The sequence below is a fragment of the Myotis nattereri genome (genome assembly GCF_964212035.1).
Source record: "Myotis nattereri genome assembly, chromosome: 4".
In the NCBI taxonomy this organism is placed as follows: Eukaryota; Metazoa; Chordata; class Mammalia; order Chiroptera; family Vespertilionidae; genus Myotis; species Myotis nattereri.
Window position 1 is genome coordinate 100,401,246 of NC_138079.1, and position 14,490 is coordinate 100,415,735.

Consider the following 14,490-nt stretch of genomic DNA (forward strand, 5'->3'; position numbering starts at 1 on the left):
AGCGATTAGGAGCCAGCAGTCCAGGATTGTGAGAGGGATGTCTGACTGCTGGATTGGACCTAAACCGGCAGTTGGACATCCCCCAAGGGGTCCCAGATTGGAGAGGGTGCAGGCTGGGCTGAGGGTACTACCCACCTCCCCCTGCCGTGCATGAATTTCGTGCACCAGGCCTCTAGTTTATATATAATCTCATTAGAAATGTTTTCCTTTTTTCAAATACCACCAATGAGATGCATAAGATAGTGCATTATTAGTTATCTGGCAGATTCCCTACTGGTGAAGTAAATATAATTTCATCAAAGTAAAATTTGAGCTAATACAATTCAAGAGCTAAAGTTCCTAAAAAGTTCAAGAAAAAACTCAAAGTCCAATGATGAGAGAGGAAGAAAATCCAATTAGGTTCTTAGGAAACTTTATATTAGAATTCATTTCTATCCCATGAGACTAATGAAATTTTTAAGCTTGCTACCTTGAAGACAATGGTATACAATTAAACAAGCATATTATTGCTTTTTGTTTTGGAAGACCATGCTACAAATGTTTCTATCACATGCGTTTAAGAGTGGCTGGGTAGATCAATGAAAAACCAACACTATTTACCTCTATGACCACAGAAGACTGATTGATTTTATGGCTTCATCTGCTGTCTGAAACTGAATTTGATATTTTGGCAGGTACAATCCTAACACAGTTTTTTCCATTTTTAGAATGTTCCTAGAACACCAATCTTGCTATGGAATTCCCTATAGGTTATAAGTAAACACAGTAAATAGAACAACTTTAATTCATCCCATGCAGAGTTGAACTTGATTCCTTTCTGTGTAATATTCCACTGATGAAAAAAATCATGCTTCATAATTTTCTATTTTTTCATAAACTTTAGTGTCAAGTTCCTCTTCATGAATTTGTTCAGACTGAGGACACTGGACGATTTTCCCTTCACTGGTGGAGTTTCTGGTGCCTAAGAAGGCTTGACCGCCTGCTGAAGTTTCTTCTGCATATGTTACAGGAATAAGGCTGCTCACCTGTGTGGGTTCTCCGATGTTTAATAAGGTGGGAGTTCTGACTGAATTTTTTCCCACATTCATGACATGTAAAGGGCTTCTCTCCAGTGTGAATTCTTTGGTGTGTGTGTAGATTTGTATTTTGACTGAAGCTTTTCCCACACCATGAGCATTTATATGGTTTTATCCCTTGGTGTGTTGTTAAGTGCTTATTAAGATCTGAACTCCATCTAAACCTCTTATCACACTGTGGGCATTTATACGGTTTCTCTTCAGTGTGAACTCTTTGGTGCTTAATAAGGTCAGAGCTAACTCTGAAGTTTTTCCCACATTCCTGGCATTTAAAAGGCTTCTCTCCTGCACGTTCTTTCTTGTGACGATCCATAAGTTTCAGCAGCTCTTGTTTCCAGGTTGAAAGTTTCTTTCTTTTCTTCACTGAAAAGTCTTGGTGCCATTTCCCCACCCTATGTATATCGCCATGATTTTCTTTGACTGTTGTTTTCTGGGGAACTTTCACTCTGGCCTTTTTTGATATTATGTCTCCAGGAGATTGTATTTCTAAGTCAGAAGGACATATAGGCTGATGATTTTCAGTATCATTTTTGAGCTTTAACCCTGTTGGAATTAATATGACAATCAGCCAACTGAGTGGCAGAGCCAAGAAAACCACAGGAATGGAGAGGAAAAAACATCAAAGATCACTGATTTGTAGTATAAGATAAGTAGAATCTTAAAATGTCAATTCCTTGCAAAGATTCCTATTAAGGCACATTTCTCCTCTTCCCATAGTGTATTTACCTATAGGCAGCTCTCCAGGACTGTCCATGATCTCTGTGGATCCTTGAACCCATGGCTCTTTCCCTTGTTCTAGACAGGAGATGACTTTAGGTTTGGGGAGCACAAATATGGCTGTGAAATGAAAAAGCTGAGGTCAAGGATTGCTAACTTAATAATGGTTCACTAATTCAAGGTATTTCAGTAAGAATAAAGAACACTTACAATTTGTTATCCCCAAATGGTTAAATTGTTAGACCCTCATATCAGCTATTAGTTTTATACTACACTGCATTTGTAGGTTGACATGCAAAGTGGAGATTAGCTTGGTCAATAGAAAGGACATAGTCATGGGAATTTTGTGCATGTTTGTTCCCCTCTTCTGCCACCAATAACTGCACACTTGACCAAGTTGGACTAAAACTCCAGAGATTTTAGAGTCTTATTAACTCTTTAAGAGTCACCTGAGTAAGACCAGGCCTAGCAGAGCCAATGTGAAGGTCAGTGGATTAGGAATCATATGCACAAGTGATTTCTGCCATAATTATAGTAGTCTTTTACTTTGCTCTTGAGCACCAGAAACTGAACTAGGAAATATTTCTATCACTCCTGCAGCTCACTGGTTCATATCCAGTTGGACAAAACAGATCAGCATCATTTAGTGGACTTTTTCTACATATAAATTTCCAAGGATAGAAAGTATTCATCATTCAATATTTCAACAAATATGTATTAACTGGCTATGGCATGCCAAACACTTTCTATGAAATAGGAATATAGTGGTGAATAAGCCAAAATCCCCTGATCTCATAGAACTTATCTTCTAGTGGGAAACTGAGGCAATCAAACATCAAAAAACGGACAAAAGGAAATATCAAGAAGTAATAAAGGTTTCTGTGTGTGTTTTTTTAATTCTCACCCGAGGATATTTTCCCTTCACTTTTAGATAGAAGGGAAAAAAGAGAGAGTGACAGGGAGAGAAACACTTGATGTGAGAGAGATACATTGACTTCCACATGAGCCCTGACTGGGCCAGGAACAACCCATGACCTTTTAGTGCATAAGCCGACGCTCTATCTAGCCACTTAGAAACACCAGCCAGGGCAGGAAATGATACATATTTTTAAAAAAACTGAAGCAGGGTAAGAAAGCATTTAAGATTCTTTTACCCTAGCCGGTTTGGCTCAGTGGATAGAATGTTGGCCTGTGAACCAAAGGGTCCCGGGTTCAATCCCGGTCAAGGGTATATACCTTGGTTCTTATCTCCTTGGGCCCTGGCCCTATTCGGAGGCAACCAATAGATGTATTTCTCTCACATCTATGTTTCTCTCAGTCTTTCCCTCTCTCTTCCACTCTCCTTAAAAATCAATGGAAAAATATACTCAGGCGAGGATTAACAAAACAAAAAAAAAAAAGATCCTGTTTCTGTGAAGCTATTTGAGATATGGCTATGTGGAAGACTTCTTTGAGAAAGTGGTATTTGAACAGAACAAAAGGTGCAAGTTTTGTCATACAGCAGAAAAGTATGTCAAGTAGAGGAAAATGGAAAGTAGAAATGAGCATGGTTATTTCAAAAAACAGCAAGAAGCCCTGGCCAGGTAGCTCAGTTTGGTTAGAAAGTCATCCCAATACGCCAAGGTTGCAGGTTTGATCCCCAGTCAGGGAATATACAAGAATCAACCAATGAATGCATAAATAAGTGGAACAACAAACTGGTCTCTCCCTTTCTCCCCTCCTTTCTTTCTAAACTCAATACATTAAAAAACTAAACAAAACAAAAACAACAAAACAGCTTCCAAGAAAACCAGTGTGGCTAAACATAACTGAACAAGGGGCACAAGCTGGAGAAGATGAAGGCAGAAAGGAGAAGAGACACCAGATTTTGAAGGGTCTTGAGAACTTTGATAAGGAAAAGTTTTAATTTTATTCTGAATGTGGTGAGAAGTCACCATAAGATTTTGAAACAGGAAAATATCATAATCTGATTAGGTTTTAAAGACTCTGGCTGCTGGATAGAAAACAGACTATTGGAGGGCAAGAGTGTTGGTACCATCAGCCAATTAAAAAGCTACTAAGATGGGCCTGGTTTGAGATGATACTGATTTAGACCAGGATGCTAATAAAAGATATGAGAAGAGCAGGTTTAAGGGAAAGAGACCCAGAATTCTATGTAGGATAAGGAATGTGTACTTGGAAAAAGTTCCCAGGTGATCTGGATATACACTTTTCATCTGCAAACATCAAGTTGAGAATCAACTAAGTACTGGAACAGACTGTCCCTCAGGGGAGTATTCACAGTAAGATGAGAACATGACAGATTACTCAGCTTCTATACAAAGGGAAGGGAAGAATATTTACCTAGAGAGATGACAGTCTCATAGTTTTCCTGCATTACATCATTGTATAGGGCCTTCTGACCCGGATCCAGTAATTCCCATTCTTCTTGGGAAAAAAACACGGCCACCTCTTCAAATGTCAATAAGCTCTAAAGAAGAGAATGGGCTTCAGCTCAGTACCTGCCACTCCAGAAGTAGTTCTAATATCTGGCCCATGAAATTAATAGTAAGCGAAGCACTGAAGGAATTAATATTTTTAAGTGAGAAGGCAGAAAGGAAGGAGGCAAGGGATCAGCAGTCTGGGAGGTGTTTAGTTCCCTAGGGAGAACATCTGGGCTAACATGCCTCTGAGCACCTGCTGGGCAGTGTGGGTCATGGGCAGCAGGGAAAGGCAGCCCTGAAGAGCTCAAAAGCATAGCTCACCTGGGACTCAGGCAAGATGAGCTCAGGTGCCACTGTCCAGTCTTTGGTGTTTGTCTGCTCAGGAAAGTATAGGATCTGGTGAGTAGGCACAGCTGTGGATGGAAAAGAGCCATAGGAAATTTCTCTTGCTTCTATGAACATCCTGGGCACATTTCTAAAATATACAAGATCTGATTCTTTCAGTAGAAATGGGACTCGTTTACAAGTGTTATGTGGTACCTAGAAGTGGCTATCAGCCCTACAACCAGTTTCCAAACTGACTGTCTTCAGTTTTCATGACTGAAGTCAATAAAAGGAAGTCTCACTTTTTCCCTACATTACCTAAATTATTCTGAGTTGGACAAAAATTAGAGGTGTCTGAAAAAGTAGGAGAGTCCAGTGTGTCAGGTAAAGGAAGTAGGAAGGTAAAAATGAGCATAGCAAGTTAAGGAAACAGCAAGAAGACTAGTGTGGCTAAAGTGGATGGAGCCAGGATACAAGTGGCAGGTAGGTGAGTAGGAGCTAGATCTTGGAGGGGCCTACATACCTCCTAAGGAGTTTAGATATTATTCTGAATGTGAAAAGTTATCGTAAGGTTTTGAAGCAGAGAACTGTCATATCTCATCAGTTTTTTGTTTTTTTAATATATTTTATTGATTTTTTACAGAGAGGAAGGGAGAGAGATAGAGAGTTAGAAACATCGATGCGAAAGAAACATCAATCAGCTGCCTCCTGTACATCTCCTACTGGGGATGTGCCCGCAACCCAGGTACATGCCCTTGACCGGAATTGAACCTGGGACCTTTCAGTCCGCAGGCCGACGCTCTATCCACTGAGCCAAACCGGTTTCGGCTCATCAGTTTTTTTAAAGACTCTGACAGCTTTGTGGAAAACAGACTATGGGAAGGTAAGAGTGGTATCAGGGCACCAGTTACAAAGCTGGTTAGAGAAGCCACTGGCTTAGACCAGAATGCTAACAGGGCAAGAGAATGAGACATGGTTGGACTCAGGCTATGATGCAAAGGTGGAGCCAAGAGGACTAGTGATGCATGAGTAGTGGATTATGAATGGCAAGTTCATACTAAAGCAAGGATGTCAAACTCGCGGCCAATAGGCTGCATGCCTCATTTATGGCACGTGGCCCACCAGCCGCGAGTTTGACATGTTTGGACTAAAGGATGACCCAAGTATTCTGGCCTGAAATATTGGGTAAATAGTGGTGGCATTTATGGAAATGGAAAGATAAAAGAGCAGATTTGTAAGCAAGAGTGAAGAGTAGGGAGAGTAGAGAATTTTAGGATAAGGAATGAGCATATGCGCTTTGTAAAAGCTTGAGATGATCTGGATACACTTTTCCCTGCCCACACCATCAAGTTGAGAAACAACTAGCTACTGGAACCAGGGTGCATTCCCAGTAAGCTAAGAACATTAGATTACTCTACTTCTACACAAAGGGCAGAAAGAATCTTTACCTAGAGAGATGACAGTCTCATAGTTTTCCTGCATTACATCATTGTAGAGAGTCTTCTGACTGATATCCAGTAATTCCCATTCTTCCTGGGAAAAATACACGGCCACTTCTTCAAATGTCAATAAGCTCTAAAGAAGAGAATGGGCTTTAGCTCAGTACTGGCCACTCCAGAAGCAGCCCTAACATCCAGCCCACAAACTGCATGGTAGGCCAGGCACTGAAGGAATAAACAATACATGATTTTTTTTTTTTTAAGTGAAAAGGCAGAAAGGAAGGAGGCAAGGGATCAGCAAACAGTCTGGGAGGTGTCCAATTACCCAGGGAGAATATCTAGGCTAAATGCCTCTAAGCACCTGCTGGGCAGTATGGGTCATGGGGAGCAGGGAAAGGCAGCCCTGAAGAGCTCAAAAGCACAGCTCACCTGGGACTCAGGCAAGATGAGCTCAGGTGCCATTGTCCAGTCTTTGGTGTTTGTCTGCTCAGGAAAGTCTAGGATCTGGTGAGCAGGCACAGCTATGGGTGGAAAAGAGCCATCAGAAGTTTCTCTCACTTCTATGCACATCCTGCGCTCATTTCTAAAATAAAGAAAATCTTGATTCTTTCAGTAGATGGGAAACCGTGATAAGTATGAAATGGCCTTATCATTGTAAGAACCAAGTATCTATCAATCCCCAGAACAGGCTGCCCAGTTTTCATGAGTGAAATGAATACAACAAAAACCATTAACTTCCTCTCATGACATAAATAGTTCCGAGTTAAGAAAATTTTAACAGATTTGAAAATGAAATACTCATGGACTCCAGTGTACAGTAGGAGATATATTATTTATCATTTATTTATTTTCATGGTACACAATTATAGTTCACATACTGCCACTGACAGCCCATTTGTGATCCCAATTCCTTCTGTGATTTGAGGATGGGGTGGCCCAATCCTCCACTTTGCTAAGGAACAGTGTTCATGGTGTTATTACCAGGGTCCTCTGGTTTGGATATTTCTGGACCTTAGGCCAATCCCCACCTTCACAACAGCTGGTCTATTCTAAGGCCATCTGTGAGGGGTGAGGGTAAGGGTAAGCATAATTGCTAACATGACTACATTTGCACATCCACAAAGCTGGGAACCCAGAAAGTGCTCACAATGTTCTGGCTGGACAAATTACTATGACAGCTCCCAGCAGAAAGAAATTATCATGAAGCTCCTTACCCCTCTCACACATAGGCTCAGTTTCTTTATGAGTATTCCTGCTCAGCTGTTGTAGATCCTGATATTCATTCCAAAATTCTTCATCCTGGGACCTGCCCATTGGCTGGGACTCTGCTGGCTTCAGTTTGAAGCCTGAGGTCTCTGCTGTTTCTCCCAAGAGCACTGCCTCCTTTCCCAGCACCTGGACTGCAACCTAGAAATAATTCCCATCCGTGTTACCAGAACTTACTTGAGGCTTGGGGCTTGTGGAAGAGGGAGGAGAAAGCAGAGTCCAGATTGTGGTAAGTATGAGACACTACAGGAAATGACAAAAAGACTTAAGGAAATAATGGGCTAGGCTGCATGGCTCAGTGGTTGAACGTCAGCCTATGAACCAAGAGGTCACAGTTGATTCCCTGTCAGGGCACATGCCCAGGTTGTGGGCTCGATCCCCAGTAGGGGGCATGCAGGAGGCAGCTGATCAATGATTCTCTCACATCAATGATGTTTCTCTCTTTCTTCCTCCCTCTTCCTCTCTGGTATCAATAAAAATATATATTTTTAAAAACTTTTAAAAAATAGACATAATGGGCCACCAATTTTTCACGAAGAGCTATCTAGCTGGTCTTGCTCAGTGGATAGAGCGTCGGACTGCAGACCTAAGGGTCTTGGGTTTGATTATGGTCAAGAGCACATACCTTGGTTGCAGGCTCCTCCCCGGCCCTGGTCATAGAGTGTGCAGGAGGCAACCAATAGACGTGTTTCTCTCATGTCAATATTTCTATCTTTCCCTCTCTTTTCCACTCTCTTAAAAAAATCAATGGAAAAATATCCTTGGGTGAGGATTAAAAAAAACAAACAAAAAAGCAAAACTATCCACAAATGTGGGAAAGTCAGGATAAAAGGAAAAAGATGTGGCTACTGCCAGCCCTCCAAAAGAGTACTCCCTACTCCTCTATATATAGCCCAGCTCAGACCACTAGCAGGGTTGTGCAGGCCGCCTATTCCCATGCTGTCTTGACAGCATCTCTCTCTTCACTTAGATCCCTGCTGGATTTCTTGTCTTAATACTTTCTTCAAAATATTAAAAAATTTAACTGTCCAAGATTTTCTCCATGGCCAGGAAAGGTTTTACAGAGAATGTAGATAAAATGGAGAAGGGGAAAGAATGATTCTGACTGCAACCTCTCTCCTGATAATCTTGACACCAAACATATACCCTGCCCTGTATTCTTAACAGTAGGCCTGAAGCCAGTTGATATGATTCCCACTCACCAACAGAGCCAAGGACCAACCACTAAGGAAGGGCAGTGGAGGCTCTTGTCTATTATAGGAAGGACACTATCCCTCTGTCTTTCTTCTCTGTCACTCTGTTGGGATTTCCAAATCTTTGTTTCCATTTTTTTAAATTTATCCTTTCTTCCTCTGCAGTCTTCCCTACTAACTTTTTGGTTTCTCTTTCTTTTTACTATCCTTTCCTTTCATCTTTATATGTTCTCCCTTTTTTGGATCTGCCCCTTCTTCTCCAATTTCTTGTTGCCCTTTGTTTCTTAGAACTTAAGACCCATCTCCTACACCAAGCCAGACTCAATATATTCTGGCTCCAAAGAGGGGAAAATGCAACTCTCTCTTATGGCCAAGGAAGTGTCTGCCAGAATCTCCAACACCTGTGGAATGACTATTGCTGCAGATCAGTGGTTTCAGGTCCTGCCTTAGATGGCCTAAAGCAACAACAGATCATTGATCTAATTCATCTTACTTCTCAGTTAACTGCCCCTAACCCCATTTATCTATTTTCATTCTATATCACTGTTAAGTTAATCAGGAATCTTCTCACCCCAGTCTTCGTTTGGCCAGATTCACTCTGCAAGTGGTCTACCAAGGCCACAGCCTCTTCAGTGCTCTGTAGGTGGTGCTTCTTTATCTGGGTCTGAGTATCCCTGGGCAGAATGTTCAGGAACTGTTCTAGCACCAGCAGATCCAAGATTTCTTCTTTTGAGTGTATGTCTGGCCTCAGCCATTGACGGCATAATTCCTGAAGTTGGCCAACAGCCACACGGGGTCCAGCTGCTTCATGATAGTGGAAATTCCGGAAGTGTTGGCGAAAGCTCTCAGGACTGAGACTGTCCATTTGTGCAGTATATTTTTTACTCTGAGAGGAGCTCTCTGTCACAGGTCCCTTGGTCTCCCACAGAGCCCTGATCTGAGGGTTCAAGTACTCAGCCACTTTCAGATCTACCATCATCATTCTGCTGGAACAGCTGTTCCTGTGGGCACACACCACCAGTACCACCTCTGACAACTAAGGCCCAGTCTGGTCTGGAATAAAATCACTAAAAGGATCTTCTTCCTAAGGCACCAAGGACAGAAAAAAAGCAGGTCAATAAGAAAGTCACATGAACTTTACTACCTGCTACTTATTGTGAGAGAAAAATGAAAATATCCTGCTTGCCTTCTCTTTAAAATCAACTGCCAGGCAGGCCCTTGGTTTCCCTCCTTTTCTTTATATTATTCAGTTGATCTATAAGACAGCTCATTAAAGACAAATGTCAATTGATGACTCTGCCTTTACAAAAAAATAATAAATCAGTGAAAACTGGTGGGTGAGAAAATTGGCACCCAATGACTCCAAAGAGTTTGGGGATTATCCAAAGAGTTCACTGATGTGCTTCCTATCATGTAAAAAAAAAAAAAATTATGAAAACATTCTGAGTTTCCCTTAAATTTTAATATATCTCCTAGCCTTCTGCTTTTAGTAAGAGGTACAACTTCTATGACCCTCCATCCTCTTGTGATGAATGAAGACTTCACTTCGTGGAACATTTGAGACTCTCCTTTACTTGCATGAATACTGGCAGCAGACAGTGAGACCAGAGTTGAAGGAACGTAATTAGGGAAAAAGTAGCCTTTTCTTCTCAGAAAGCATCCCCCAATTAAGTAACTGAGATGCTCAACATTCTTTTTTGGCCCTTCTTTGCAAGACCTATTAAGGGCACTACGCAGAAGATTTATACCTGTATTTTAAAATGTCTGTTTACTTCCACTAGGAAAAATCACAGCCGACCTTTCTTTACAAAATGTATGTCCAAATACCAAGTCGTAAAAAGGGGGAGAAGGGCAGCTGGTGATGCTTAGGCTGACCCTTCCTCTGGCTTTACGTTTCGAGGGTCTTTTAGACTTCTAAGGAGCCTGGGGGAGCTTCACAAGCCTCCGTCTCCCTGGGTGATGCAGCAGAACCCGCCCCGAGCTTCTGTGCAGGGTGCCACGGCTCCCAAATGAATGGCCGGCTCCTCGCTGCGCACCCGGCTCGGGAGGCCCGGGGACTTCTGCCTCAGAAGAAAGAATCTTCTTAGGCTGAACTGCGGCTCTCTGGCGGTTAACATCAGCAGCAATGCCTCCCAAGCATCCCGCCCCCCCCCCCCCCACCGCCTAAAACAAAACAAAACAAAACAAAACAAAACACGCCAGCAGAGGCGGGAACGTAGACTTTCTGAGGGCATTCGGCATTCGTGAGCCCTGCGCCAGCGGGCAGCGTACGAGCGTGCCGCCGCCGCGGGCCCCGGAGTTAGCGGCGCAAAGGGCAGGAAGAGCGACCTCCGGAGCCTGACAGCCGGCCTCGCCCGAGACAGGCTCTCATTGCTGGGCTCCCGGAAATAGCGTCTCGCCTCCAACCACCTCGCAGTGGCCTCGAGCAGAGGCCGGCAGGTCTCTGAGGCTCCGCAGCCGACGCCGAAGGGGAATCGATTCTTAGTTACCTCAGACAAAAGCGTTTCGTGAGGGCCGCTCCCTCATCCTCCGACTCTACCGCAAGTCGCCGCACTTCCGGCGGCTTCTCCAGGACCGCAGCTATTGGCTTCTCGACACCCAGAGGGGGTCCAGAGAACCGAGATGTGCGGATGCAAGGTCACAGGCCTAACAGGCCCGACGGACGTACCGGACGCCTCGCCCGCCTGGGGCCTTCTCTACGCAACTGTCTGAAACCCCGCGCTCCTACCGGAAGCGGAAGTGGTGCACTTCCCGACTGGCTCTGCTGCCCAGCTGAGTCAGCCGGCCTGCGCAGGGGCTCCAGGCTTCGCGGAAGGAACCTACCTAGTCCGGTAGGGTTCAGCCCTTGCGCCCGGAAGAGTTAATGCTACAGAGTCTCCAGGTTGTGGAGCCTAGAAGGACCCTGCGCGCAGCTCGGCCCGTGGGAGTCGCGGTCTCGCGGCCTGGCTCTGAGGCGGTGAGCGTCGGGGTGGTTCCTAAGTCCCCTCAGGAGGCCTGCGGCCGTTACCGGGATCCCCGCCGGGTAAAGGTCGCCGCCCGCTAGTCTCGCAGGGTCCTCGGCCTTTCTGGCCCAGCTGGCCGCACCCGAGCTTTCGTCCCTAGCACATCGCCGCCTCGAGAAGGAAGCCTTTTTGTTCCGTTCAGGATCAGCGGACCTGAGGTTACCCCGTTTGAGCTGTGCATCTCACAATTGTTTTTCTTGTGAGGTATGTGGAATAGGTTACATTTATAGTTCTCCATGACAGAGAAATTGAGAGCTAAGAGGTGACTTGCGAGGGTCACATAACTTACCATTGGCCGCTCCTAGACTGTAATTTAGTTTCCCTGTTGTCCTTTTTCAGGACAGCGTGCTTCCTGTAGAATGGGAACCTTCTTTTTATCGTGTATTTCCTTCAGTGTCTGGCCGAATTACCTGATTAAAATATGTATTCCACAAATCTTTACTAAATCATATTCAAAGGAATCTGAGTATTTCGTTTTGGTTTTGTTCTAATTACTAGTGTTTTCATAGTACCAGCCTCTACCAGTCAAGGAATTATTTAAGTCTACCAGGTGTAGTCAGTGTTACAAACTTCATAGAACAATGTATTTTAATCAAGGAATCTGGCAGAAGTACTCAGGCAATTTCATGAATATCAGTATCACAGGGTAGGAAAAGGGAGGACTTTAGCTGAACGCTGCAGAAATTCCAAGGAAATGGACGTTGAATTTTGGTTGGGGAAAATTATAAGGTTCCGATTTTCAGCTAATGTGCTGCAAGAATTTTAAAAACATTCAATACCTGACTGTTTACCCAAGGGCACTGACCTGTTTTCCCTTACATTGTCAAATTAAAAAAAAATGATAGCATCCAACACAATAGCTGTCCAATGTGAATGACTCATAATTCATTCTCCATGACAGAAATATTTTTGTCAGATTAGCAAAAAATATAATACATTTTTTGGTGTGCTGTAGGAATTTAGTGATTACTTATGTGTGCTGAGATTAAAAAGGTTGAAAATAAGCGGGGGTAACATAAAAGCATAGCCTTGAAAAGCCAGAGATATTAGTGTGTGAAATTTTTAGTATTTTTACTAAATGTAACTGTGCTACATTTAGGGAAAGAAAGTTAGAAAATAAGTTCATGTAGATCTATGTACTTTGAATGGAAGTGAAGAGAAATGCGTTTAATAGAGCATATACCAGAGCATCATTTGAAGGTTTTTGAGGGAGCTTCTTTCTAGGGTGTTCGCTGGAAGTAAGTTTAAGGTGGAAATGAAAATGAGAGACCACTAACCAGGCCATTATGCTATTTTGCTTTTGGATAGAATGGTGTCACACTGCTCTGAGGTCTAGATCTTGATCCTTTTTGAGTGAGAAAAAGATTGAACGTGATAACTATAGGCATCTGCCTAAGTCACTTGCGTATGTTTCAAAGCATTTCCATTTCCTTAGTATCTACCAAGTTGGGACTTAGTTTCTTCAAAAGTCATTATTGTTTCCAGTCTCTCAGAACCAGTGGACAGTGATGCATTTAGCATTGAGATTCTCATCAGCTGTCCCAAAGCTGAACACATGATTGGAACTTATTGAATTGGATAAATGAAGTTCTGCTAGCAGTGCCTTTTGATGTCATTGGCAGACCTGATTCATAGCATGGGTAGGGAGTTGGTTAGGGAAGTGGGAGAAGAGACCCTGTGAAAGAAAGAAGAGAAAACAAAGCACAATATGGTGAATAGTGAATAAGGGCCACTGATGATTTTCACTGGTTGAAGTTTGAGGCCATAGTTACTTCTTGCTGTGGAGCCCATAAAAGTTCCGAGTCTTTCCTTTGATCTCACCTTCTCCTGCCTGATCATGGTTTGAGAAAATGATGAATGCACAGGTGGGGAGCAATGAAAGCAAATACATGGAGTTTATTTTGAGACACCACCCAACTGCCATAGCAGGCTGAGTATTTTTGCTGGGTAATTGGCTGGACTTAATAGTGCTACTGTTGGCTGAAAAACTTTTTTTTTAGAATTGCCTTAGTTATAGCTTCCTCTTTTACAAGGTTGCTTGATCTTAGCCTGTAACTACCTCCACACCCTATTAACTATGATATTCTTTCATGATCTTAGTGCTCCATAACCAGTGGCACTTCCTGCAACCAATATTAGAGGAAAACTAATGGTTAGGCTCTTCTGGACTCCTAGATAAGCAGCTTGTGAGAATTCTATTAGTTGAGGAATGACTGAAAGCCAGTTAAAGGAGTGGAAAAATAACTGAAATTCATTTTTATCATTTCCCTGACACTTTTTTTTTCATAGCACCTGGAATGGAAAAAAAAAAATGGTAGTTTTTGTTACTTCCCAGGAAGTTCTATATCTGGAATGAGAACCATGAAATTAATAGAGTAAGACATTTCTAAGGAATAAATGGAATTGAGCAGCACCAAGAAGACCTGAATGGACTACTTGAGTGAGCTGAGCTACAGAAGACTTTGCCAGCCGAAGGATTTATGGGAAACAATTGATCAGAAATACCAGTAGAGAAACTTTTTAAAATTTTCCAAGCAGTGGAAAAATTGAGTCTTGGTTCAAATTAAACAAAATCTACACTGAAGAGAAACCAAATAAAGTCTCAAATATAAAATGTGTATTATTTAAAACCCTAATGTAAATTTAGGAAAACAAACAAAAAAACGGATCTTTAAAAATTTTTTAACTTTTTAATTATGGTGAAATATTTATAAAACTATTACACTCACCTCTAAGAATTGCCATGATTCTGAAACTTGCTAATATCCCACATATGAAACAGTTTCGTTGAAAAATAATACTTGAGAATACACCAGATGTACACAAGGAAGATCTGAGAGTGGAAAGGTGCCAGTAACAAATTATTTGCCTTCTTACAGATGAGTTTGTTAAAGATCAGTCTTTGAGAATGCTATATTTAGTGTAATCAAAGTAGGATTTCATTCATATGGACAGCAGAAACTACTTTCTTTTTCACTTAAAGATATAACTGTTACTGAATTCTAGCTCTCTAGACATCCCAATGTCAGGGTAAGCTTGGAGTCTATCCA

General features: G+C 42.4%; 2 protein-coding genes across 6 annotated transcripts in view; both read right to left on the reverse strand.

Annotated features, from left to right (window-relative positions):
- The window catches only part of ZNF263 (zinc finger protein 263), a 57,168-nt gene that overhangs the window by 29,229 nt on the left and 13,449 nt on the right, over positions 1-14,490 (reverse strand). The window contains exon 2 of one of the 3 annotated variants that reach the window (XM_081089271.1): positions 8,595-9,522. The exons of 1 other annotated variant lie outside the window; for it this stretch is intronic. In XM_081089271.1, coding sequence (XP_080945397.1) covers positions 9,475-9,522 — 48 coding nt within the window. In that variant the 3' untranslated portion in view covers positions 8,595-9,474. Of the gene's footprint in view, positions 1-8,594; positions 9,523-14,490 lie in introns of those variants that run through there. One more of the 3 variants, XR_013995894.1, reaches the window with a different exon arrangement.
- LOC308517806 (zinc finger protein 75D-like) lies at positions 379-9,470 on the reverse strand (the record flags this gene model as incomplete). Of its 3 annotated transcripts, XM_081089245.1 has the most annotated exons (8): positions 379-1,619; positions 1,803-1,913; positions 4,137-4,263; positions 4,538-4,629; positions 5,989-6,115; positions 6,409-6,500; positions 7,194-7,386; positions 9,010-9,420. In XM_081089245.1, the coding sequence occupies 8 exons, from the start codon at positions 9,418-9,420 to the stop codon at positions 940-942; spliced, it is 1,833 nt and encodes a 610-aa protein (XP_080945371.1). In that variant the 3' UTR covers positions 379-939. The 3 variants fall into 3 exon arrangements, with proteins under 3 accessions (XP_080945371.1, XP_080945372.1, XP_080945373.1); XM_081089247.1 differs by lacking the exon at positions 4,137-4,263 and having other exon boundaries at positions 872-1,619; XM_081089246.1 differs by lacking the exons at positions 4,137-4,263; positions 4,538-4,629 and having other exon boundaries at positions 9,010-9,470.